Here is a 10,602-nt window from a genome sequence, read left to right as displayed (position 1 = left end):
ATATATATATATATATATATATATATATATATATATATATATATATATATATATATATATATATATATATATATATATATATATATATATATATATATATTTTTTTTTTTTTTTTTTGTAATCTCCAATTCCCAACGCGCCTTACTTGTGCCTCTAAATGTGTCTCAGCAGGGGGACAGTCGGTGTTGAGCCCATGTCAGCAAGAGTAGTATATTTTCATGGGCCATTGGACCTTTTACAGTCCATCCGAGTTGAGTCCCCACTGGAAATAGTGCTCCGTCTCGTCCTGTCCGGCATTCTAATGGAATCAAGGCTCTTGGACAGTAATTCAGCGTCTTGAACATCAGACACAGGTGGTATGATTTCTCGAAGATTTTCCCAATCCATTACAATTCAGTGGTTCCTAAACTAGGGGGGGGCGAAGGGGGGCCGTGAAGTGGGTACAATGTGGGTACTGGGAGGGGTGAAGCCATCTACCAAAATTTGCTATTTTTTGCTCAAAAAGAATAGAATGAAGAGACTCTTTCAAGAGTAACTCTCTCTCTGTTTGAATCTTCCTCAATTCCGTGCAAAACCAAAGTATAGTAGTCACCCTTATCCGTTTTCTATCATTTTATCTCTCTCTCCTTACGCGTCTTTTCCATGTCGTGGATACCATACTGACTCTCACACTACTCGTATGTTTCACAACACTACCAGCCACCGATCCTCCCTCATCTTCAGATACGGTATGGTAAGATTTATCTCAAACTGTGTGTTTTAGTCTGGATTTCTTCTCTTTTAATGATTTTTTTTATTAATTTTGCTTATAACTATGATGTGATGTATAATACCCACTCCACGAGAAAGTTTATTGTGGTTTCTTATTTAATCAGTCTTTTAGTTAGGTGTGTGACTGTGCAGTGTGTTTTATAACTGTGTGGTGTGTGACTCCGGTGTGGCTGTGCCGTGGTGTGTGACTGTGTGGTGTGTTGTATGACTCTCTGGTATGGTGTATGAGGGTTGATGATTGTTGGTGTGTGACTGTGTAGTAACCGTAGTGACTGTAGTCACTCTATGGTGCAGTGTCTGACTGTGTTGTTATTTGCGCTTTGCAGAAATGCCTGTAGCGAAGGAAAGGAAGTATTTCGAAGAGTATATCAAGTTTGGCTTCACCGTTACTGAGAAACATGGGATTCACCTCCCTCAGTGTGTCGTATGCCATGCAGTTTTCAGCAATGACGCCTTACGACCTGATCGTCTGGAACGATATTTGAACACTAACCACAATGCATAGAAAGACAAGCCAAAGGAGTTTTTCACAGTCAAACTTCAAGAGTTAAAATGTATGAAGCTGGACACCACCGGAGCTTTTCATCAGGAGACATTCAAAGTGGTGGAAGCATCTTACGAGCTGTCACTACTTATTGCCAGAGCAAAGAAGGCTCACTCTATTGGGGAGACTCTTGTAAAACCATGCTTGTTGAGTGCTGCAAATATTGTGCTTGGGGACGAAAGCCAGAAAAAGGTATCTAAGATTTCCCTGTCTGATAACACAGTGAAGTGTCGCATTGATGAACTTGCAGATGACATAAAAGAGCAAGTTTCAGACAAAATAAAAGCGTCCAGCATTTTTGCAATACAGTGCGATGAAACAACTGATGTTGCCCACTGCCGCCTGTTGCTTGTTTATTTTCGATTTGTGGATGAAGGAGCTGTGAAAGAAGAAATGCTTTTCTCAACATCACTGGAGACCCCATCAAAGGCTTCAGATGTCTTTGCAAAAGTTTCTGACTTTTTCAAGAAAGTGATATTTCATTGGAAAAGCTAGTCGGTATCTGCACTGACGATACCCCAACGATGCTTGGGTCTCGCTCTGGATTCGTAAAGTTGGTCAAAGAAAAGAGTCAAGCCATAACTGGGACTCACCGTGTTATCCACAGACAAGCACTAGCTGCTAAAACCCTCCCAAATGACCTACGTAACTCACTGTATTTGGCTATAAAAGTTGTGAATTTTGTGAAGAAGAGCTCTTTAGATTCTAAGCTTTTCACAGCTCCTTGCAAAGATTTGGGAACTGATCACAAATTTCTCCAGTTCCACACGGAAGTATGCAGGCTATCCAAAGGAAATGTGTTGAATCGGCTTTATGAACTTAAGGGTGAAGCGCAAATTTTTCTGCAAAGCCAGAAACAAGAAAAATTGTATGATGCATTCACAGAAGAAAAGTTCCAGCTTTCACTGACGTATCTTGTGGGCATTTTTGAGGCTTTCAACAACCTCAATTTGAAGCTTCAGGAAAGAAACTCAAACATCATTGCACATTATGATGTAATCAAAGCTTTCATGGAGAAAATTCAGCTTTGGTAACGTTAAGTACAAGCTGGGAACTTTTCATTTTTTCTCATCTCGATGAACTCTTAGCTGAGAAGAAAGATCTTGATCAGTATGGGTTGGACAAAACAAGGGAAATTTTATCTCATCTGGATTCCCTTGCTGAGGAGTTTATGCACTATTTTCCAGATGTCACCTTGGATAATTCTGTTTGGAAAATGGTGCAGAATCCATACATTGATGTGGACTTGTTACTGGAACCTTTGCAAGAAGATGCCATCAATTTGAAATGTGATTCGAGTGCAAAAGACAACTTTGAAGCCATGAATCTGGAGGAGGTATGGGTGAAATCTCCCTATTTACCCAAAACTTGGTGAAGAAGCACTTCGTTTGATGATTCCCTTTTCATCTACTTATCTCTACGAAGTTGTTTTTTCAACTTTGTTGTACTGAAAACAAAGCAGCGCAATCGACTGGACGTAGAAAGCGACTTGCGTTGGGCACTATCATCCTTCAGGTCTAGAATTTCTGATCTTGTGAAAAAGAGACAGCAACATCCATCTCACTAAAATCATTTCATTCAAATATTTAAATTTTTAATTTCCAGTATTACGATAATATTCCCAAATATTACAGCATGTGCTATGTCTTGATAGCTTTTAGTCACGTTGGAAAACAGCACGAGCTTTTATTTCAGTGATTTACTAGTCTCAAAAGTGTCCTTTTTATGATTTTTTTTTATTTTTTTATATGGCTCCCGTAGGAGCAAGTGTTTATTGAAGTGTATTATGATATCCCCAAATACTATGTGTTATGTCTTGATAGCTTTTATCCAGCTCGGAGAACAATGCAAGTTTCTGTTTCAGTGGGTTTACTAAAGCCGCAAAAGTGTCCTTTTTTTATAATTTTATTTAATTATTCCTTGGTTCCTGTAGGAGAAAATTTTTAATGAAGTATATAATTAAAGTCTTTTATACTGGTATTATTTATGTTTTATTTGTTTTCATCCATGTTCACTATGCAAGAAGTTATATGATCCTCAACAATACTAAAATATAATTATAATAAAATATAAAATCTATGTAGATTTTACAGATAAATATATAACGAGGGGGGTGGGGGGTCTGAGGACTTCGCAAAATGCAAAAGGGGATGTCATGTTAAAACGTTTGGGAACCACTGCTACTTCCATAGTGGACGCTACTGAGTCTCCCAGTGACGAGGGCAAGCTGTCAATTCCCACTACACCTTGGAGTAATAGTGTACGTATAGACCTTCGCACCTGCATGCCTTTGACTTCCAATTATATCTCCAATGTGTGTCGTTGTTTTTCATGGGTAACAGTGCCAACAAAGAGTGACACTGGTTTTCCATACGTCTTCAATCGCTGCAGTAGACTCTTTGCACAGAAGGATCGATTACTGCTGGAGTCCAGAAGAGCATTTGTTCTTGTCGCGCGCCTTTAGTTCTCCCTCTTGGTTGACTCTCCAGAGTCCCAGTATGGTTTCTTAATTCGGCCTCCATCTTTATGACTTCGTGACCTCTTGTCGCGCCGTTCATGCCAATCATCTTGTTGTGTAGGTTCCGACCTTTCTCTCTTGATGCCGTGGTTCCTCTTGATTGAGTAGTCACACGTGTCCCTAGTCTGTTCAACACAGTCACGAGTCTTTCTCATATCTTTTCCTTGGCTCTGGCGTCTATTGCCATACCTTTCCCTTCGTATGTAACTCTGAACACCCTCCAATGTCCTACGGTGAGTATCCCGTCGGACACATTGGCCTGTGTCTCATTTTGATTCACAAGAAGCAGTACCGCACTTGTTGTACAGTTCGGGTTCTCTTACATTCTGCCATACTACGAAACTTGCGGCAATGATTTAAGTTATGATCTTCTGAGCAGAGCAACCAAGCCTTGCGCTCTGCGTCCATAACAGCCAACCCTACAGCACGCCTGCTTGCATTATTGCCGGCATATCGTCTATCTCTGGCTCCCCATGTTTCTGTGTATGCCTCTCTTGCATTTCCAGTACCAGTGGCCATCTGTAAGAAAACCCAGAAATGTTCTTTTCTCCTTGAGTTTCACACTCCTCCACTTTACTTCGGTATTTCTTGCCCAAGTGACTGGGTAACTTCTCAACCAGTAACTCTTTCCCCAACAGACTGTCAACTTGCCACACTGCTCTAAGTTACAGATACATACATTCAGCCTGTCTGCTAGATATTGAAGTTCCGCTGTCATTAGTACGCACTGACGAGGTCAACATCAGGTCCTGAATCTGTTCACGAATAAAGGCATCTTCTCCACCAAATCGTATCCGCAGTGTTCTTAGAGCCAGTTGATAGCCGTTTTCTACAGTACTATATGAGTATAGGTGGTCTTGAATTTCTTCAGAACAAGCCTGCAGGAGGATGCGCATCTTCTCAGGGTCAGAAATCTGGGTCTTGTCTACAGCGTCATTGAAGCAACGCATATAGCTCCAATACTCGCGACGGCTTTTCGCTATGAAGGGCGAAAGGCATATGTATCGGGAGTGTAAGGCTGACATAACCGCCCAGCTCCTCCCATGGTTCCTTACTCTTTATATCAGCAAACTGTGATGGTATAACCTCGTTTTTGCCAAGAGTCGCCTCATTTTGGGTGTGGTCGTATCACCTTGGTTTCTTCCATGGCTTTTTTTTTTTTTTTTACCGGTTGATCCTCCCCCCGATGAGGCCGTGCACCTGCTTCAAAGTTTGCTCTGTTGGGTCTTCTTGACAGGGCAATTGCCCTCCCTTGTAGTTGCAGGCTTGACTATACACTTCTTTGGGTTTTCGGCTAGTTCCTGGTTGGGGTGAGTCGTTCTTATCGCTGGCAATTGGTACACTTTCCAGTTCATCTTGCTCTTCTGTCGTAGGGCCAGCGAGCAGTGGTTGTCCATCATTTTCCACATATAGATCGATTTCTTGTGGCCTCTCATTGTTTTCTATGTCCGCCATTTCGTCCAATTGGGTGCGGTTGTTTGTGATTTGTGGTGGTGTATGGGTACAGTTCAGCTGGTTCAGTCAACAGCAAGCAAGCACACACTGATGTGTCTGGGGGTTGTTTTGGTAATGCATCAAGTACACTGATGTGTCGGGCTGGTTCTGTCAATAGCAAGCAAGCACACACACACTGATGTATCTGGGGGCTGGTTTTGGCAATATCAAGAAATTACACTGATTTGTCTGGGGTTGGTTCTGTCAATAGCAAGCAAGCACATGTGTGTCTGGGGGATTGGTACAAGTGCACATTTCTGCTGTGCCTTGGGGGTTGGGACAAGTGCACACTTCTGCTGTGCCTTGAGGGTTGTTACAAGTGCACACTTCTGCTGTGCCTTGGGGGTTGTTACAACTGCTCACTTCTGCCGTGCCTTGGGGGTTGTTACAAGCACACTCTTCTGCTGTGCCTTGGGGGTTGTTACAAGTGTACACTTCTGCTGTGCCTTGTTACAAGTGCACACTTTTGCTGTGCCTTGGGGGTTGTTATAAGTTCACACTTCTGCTGTGCCTTATGGGTTGTTACAAGCACAATCTTCTGCTGTGCCTTGGGTTTGTTACAAGTGCACACTTCTGCTGTGCCTTGGGGGTTGTTACAAGTGCACACTTCTGCTGTGCCTTGAGGGTTGTTACAAGCACACCTTCTGCTGTGCCTTGGGGGTTGTTACAAGTGTACACTTCTGCTGTGCCTTGGGGGTTGTTACAAGTGCACACTTCTGTGCCTTGGGGGTTGTTACAAGTGCACACTTCTGCTGTGCCTTGAGGGTTGTTACAAGTGCACACTTCTGCTGTGCCTGCTGTGCACAAGGGTTGTTACACTTCTGCTGTGCCTTGAGGGTTGTTACAAGTGCACACTTCTGCTGTACCTTGGGGGTTGTTACAAGTGCACACTTCTGCTGTACCTTGGGGTTGTTACAAGTGCACACTTCTGCTGTGCCTTGAGGGTTGTTACAAGCACACACTTCTGCTGTGCTTTGGGGGTTGTTACAAGTGCTCACTTCTGCTGTGCCTTGGGGGTTGTTACAAGTGCTCACTTCTGCTATGCCTTGGGGGTTGTTACAAGTGCACACTTCTGCTGTGCCTTGGGGGTTGTTACAAGTGCACACTTCTGCTGTGCCTTGGGGGTGACAACAATGAGAGTAAAAAACCCACAAGTTTCATTAAGAGGTAATATTATCATCTCGGTCACTTATAAGGTCGTACAAAATGCTCCAGAAGTGTTTTAATCTTGAATTCATTCGAACTAGAAATCTAAATCAAGACTGTCTGGAGCATTTGTTTGGGTGCATAAGAGAGATGTATGGAACCTACGACCATCCAAATGCTGTCATTGAAAGGTGTACCTTTATCATTTGTTTGTCTAAGACCAATATTTCTTGACAAGCAGTCACAATTATCATTATTTGTGTTAGATTTCACAGAAATTAGTGAAACGTCTTTTCCCAGGAGTAACTTCTTGAGCTTGAACTTAAGATTCATAGCATTTGGATGGTTGTAGGTTCCATGCATCTGTCTTATGCACCCAAACAATTGACTTTGGACCAGGCCAAGGTCAATATAGAGAGGTCGGCCGGACAGCTGTCTAGTTTTCTGTGGCTCTGCGCAGTGACGTCACGTGAACTATAACTGGCTGGCCCACTCCCTCTCTCTCTCTCTCTACTTGTCTGTTTATCTTTACAGTATCATTATCATAACCCCGTTTCCTATATCCTGGTATTGCGGGGCTTAGCTTGGAAAGAAGGAGATAGATGTAGCTATAGTAAGAGAAGCTTTCTAAAAGGGTGTCATAAAGGGTCTGGTCACTTTCGTCCCTTCATTGTGGAAAGAAGGAGAGCTGGCATTATTTGAATATTCTTACTAATTTCCTGAAATTCATACGCTTATTTCAGTGCAATTGATCTGTGCACTTGAGTTCATAACTGCCTCTTCTGAAATGTTTCCGTATTAGTGTGTATGAATCTAAAAGGGGAGTAAATATATCATTTTATTTACACATATAGGTTATAAATAAATAACATAAATGATTTACATCAACTGTAACCCAAGGAAATCTGTTTTTCCTACTATTATTTTGATATTTACATAAATTTTCTAGTTTCACTTCTGCAATTCTTACTTGTTTTCTTGTTTATCCTAATACTACCGTTCAGTTTCCGAATTCTAAAGAACACAGATATTTTGGCAAAAAAGGATAAAACATCATGGGGTACATCAACTCCAACACTCTCAATCTCAGACACAATTGTTTTGAAACAGTCTTTCCCCTCCATAAGACTGTCCCCATATACAGCCTTAAATACGTCTCTCATAATGGTTAATAGAGTGTCAGAAGGAACATACAGTTTACCTCCGTTTATTTCTTCTGCCATGTTTTGGTCTTGGATGTGCACTCAGTGACTTTCTGGCCTAAGTGAGGGTAATTCACGGTAAACCTTCTTACAATATAGCCACCAACGTACCTTAGGGTTCCCTCTTCTATGACTAAATCTATTGCTTTACCGGCATTTTTGTCAGGGTTTATACACTCTCCTACGTTTTCATTAAACTCATCACTTAACTCTTTTTCTACTTCATTGCCAATATCCAAGTCTTTGAAACATTGATTAGTTATATAGAGTTCTACTGCCAGTTCTCTGTCATTGAAAGGTGTACCTTTATCATTTGTTTGTCAAAGACCAGTATTTCTTGACATATACTATACTGTATATACTATACATTTATCTCAAGGAAGTATTATGTAACATTTAGAATCATCTGCAATAGTACACATAGCATGGTGATAATAAGAACATCTCAGAATGTTACCACGGATATCACTTCAATATTTATTAATTTTATTTATTTAAAATTTTTTTTAGTTTATGTGTGTGTATATATATATATATATATATATATATATATATATATATATATATATATATATATATATATATATATATATATATATATATATATATATACACATAAATTGCAGTGAAATTTAAAAGCATAAGTATATTGGGGGAGCAGTACAACATGGGTTGTACCATAATTTTTAAATAATAGGGCCTCGCTTGTATTTTTACGCCCATGAAGAGAGAGAGCCCATGACAATGGGTCCTGTAGTAATGCGGGGAGGTCAGGTCAGGTTACGAGAGGTGAGGTATGACAAGGGCAGGGAGTCGGGGATTCAGGGAGGCAAGACACAGTGACTACACAATCTGACCTAGCTCATACACAAGCTGACCTAGCTTATACACAAGCTGACCTAGTTCATACACAATCTGACATAGCTTGGAGAAGGATGTGCCCTTAAGTGGTCGTGTTAGTGACCATAGGAAATGGCCGCCGTGGATCGTTGTGTTATGGGGGAAGAGGGGCGGTGTATGAGGAAAGACGACCCCCTTGCCACTCTGTTAAGTCAGCTGGAATAGTTGAGGAGAGAGATACACATTCTAAAGGGGGAGAATGAAGCCCTCAGGACTGAACTCCTTCAGGTAGGGGTCCTGCTTAGCAGGACACCTGCGAAGGAGGAGCAGGCGTGGAGAGTGGGTGTTTCCAAGGGGACTAGGGTCAGACTCAGGAAAGCTGACCAGGGTGTAGAGTGTAGTAACCTCTACCAAGTGTTGGAGGTAGCTGGCGAGGAAGAGAAGAGGCAGGGCGGTGTGGTGCCAGGAGAAAAAAGGGCAGTTGTTCAAACCCTGCCCAGTGGTAAGGTCGTGGTAGTTGGGACAGCCAGGTGAGGGTCTAAGATAGGACTTTTTGTGCAAGAGATAGGAAACGTAAGAACATAAGAACATAAGAATGGAGGAAGCTGCAGAGGGCCTATTGGCCCATACTGGGCAGTCCTATTTACACCCAACCCCTATTGCTCATATAAGCATCCAACCTATGTTTGAAGCTATCCAGCGTATTCGAGTTAATGATGATATTTGGGAACTTGTTCCATTCATCCACTGCTCTGTTTCCAAACCAGTGTTTACCTATTTCACGCCTAAATCTAAATTTGTCTAATTTAAAACCATTGTTACGAGTTTGCTCCTGGTTGGATAGTTTGAGTACCTTTGTAATGTCCCCTTTGTAAGCCCTGACTTCCATTTATACACTTCTATCAAGTCGCCCCTCGCTCTACGTCTCTCGAGGGAGTGCAAATTAAGATGCTTTAACCTGTCTCTATACTCAGGGTTTCTAATGCTCGGGAATAGTCTCGTCATTCTCCTCTGAATTTTTTCCAAGGATTCTATATCCATTCTGTAATACGGTGACCAGAATTGAACTGCGTAATCCAGGTGAAGTCTCACAAGAGTAAGATATAATCATAAGATGACCTCGCTAGTCTTGTAACTAACACTCCTTTGTATGAACCCAAGTACTGTATTAGCCTTGTTACGAGCAAAAACACATTGTTTAATTGGCTTAAGGTTCCTACTTATCATTACTCCTAAATCTCTCTCTCAGTCGGATTTCTCAATAGCATCGTTGTTCATCTGGTAACTGGTTTCCCTGTTTACATCTCCTATACTGAGTACTTTACATTTGTCTACGTTGAATTTCTTCTGCCATTTTTCAGACCATTCGAAAAATTTGTTTAGATCTTCCTGTAGTTTTGCGGAGTCCTCGTCAGATTTAATTACACGTCCTATTTTAGCGTCATCAGCAAATTTACTTATGTTGCTGTCTATGCCGATATCTATGTCGTTTATGTATATAATAAATAATAATGGTCCAAGTACTAAGCCTTGGGGAACTCCACTAGTGACGTTGCTCCAATGGGATTTAGTGCAGTTAATGCTCACTCGCTGTTTCCTGTCTTGTAACCACGCCCTAATCCATTGAAGGATATTACCTTTGATGCCATGTGCTTCTACCTCTCTAATTAGTCTTTCATGGGGGACTCTGTCGAACGCTTTGCAAAAGTCGAGATATACCACATCATAATTGTGTCCCTCGTCCACCGATTCGAAAACTGATGAAATGAATGCTAATAGATTAGTTAGACATGAATGCCCGCTTGTGAAGCCATGCTGGGAATCATTGATCAATTGGTGCTTCTCCAGGTGATTTCGAATAAAGTTTGAAATGATTGCTTCCAGTAATTTGCCTACTATTAATGTTAGACTGATTGGACGGTAGTTAGAGGATAGTGATCTATCCCCCTTCTTGAAAATCAGTATTACATTCGCTATCCTCCAGGATTCTGTTACTGCATCTGTTTTTAAGGACATGTTAAGCAACTTTGCTAAGGGCATGCTAAGCTCTTCGTTACATTCCTTTAATGCGCTGGCAAATATCTCAT

The 10,602-nt window shown here is 41.4% G+C and overlaps 2 protein-coding genes across 2 annotated transcripts; both read left to right on the top strand.

The window, feature by feature from the left end:
• Positions 1 to 1,327: 1,327 nt before the first annotated feature.
• On the top strand, positions 1,328 to 1,810 carry LOC121854074 (protein ZBED8-like). The gene has a single exon (XM_042348464.1). The coding sequence runs from the start codon at positions 1,328 to 1,330 to the stop codon at positions 1,808 to 1,810; it is 483 nt and encodes a 160-aa protein (XP_042204398.1).
• Positions 1,811 to 1,839: 29 nt separating this feature from the next.
• LOC121854073 (protein FAM200B-like) lies at positions 1,840 to 2,349 on the top strand. The gene has a single exon (XM_042348463.1). It carries the CDS (start codon positions 1,840 to 1,842, stop codon positions 2,347 to 2,349), a length of 510 nt encoding a protein of 169 aa, XP_042204397.1.
• The last annotated feature ends 8,253 nt before the right edge of the window (positions 2,350 to 10,602 follow it).

The sequence above is a fragment of the Homarus americanus genome, unplaced genomic scaffold (assembly GCF_018991925.1).
Source record: "Homarus americanus isolate GMGI-L3 unplaced genomic scaffold, GMGI_Hamer_2.0 scaffold4697, whole genome shotgun sequence".
NCBI lineage: Eukaryota > Metazoa > Arthropoda > Malacostraca > Decapoda > Nephropidae > Homarus > Homarus americanus.
The sequence above is the reverse complement of the archived record's forward strand: the minus strand, read 5'-3'. Positions and strand labels throughout refer to the sequence as shown.

Coding starts and splice junctions, on each gene's coding strand:
- LOC121854073 (XM_042348463.1), top strand. CDS start 1,840: ATGCTTGGGTCTCGCTCTGGATTCGTAAAGTTGGTCAAAGAAAAGAGT.
- LOC121854074 (XM_042348464.1), top strand. CDS start 1,328: ATGAAGCTGGACACCACCGGAGCTTTTCATCAGGAGACATTCAAAGTG.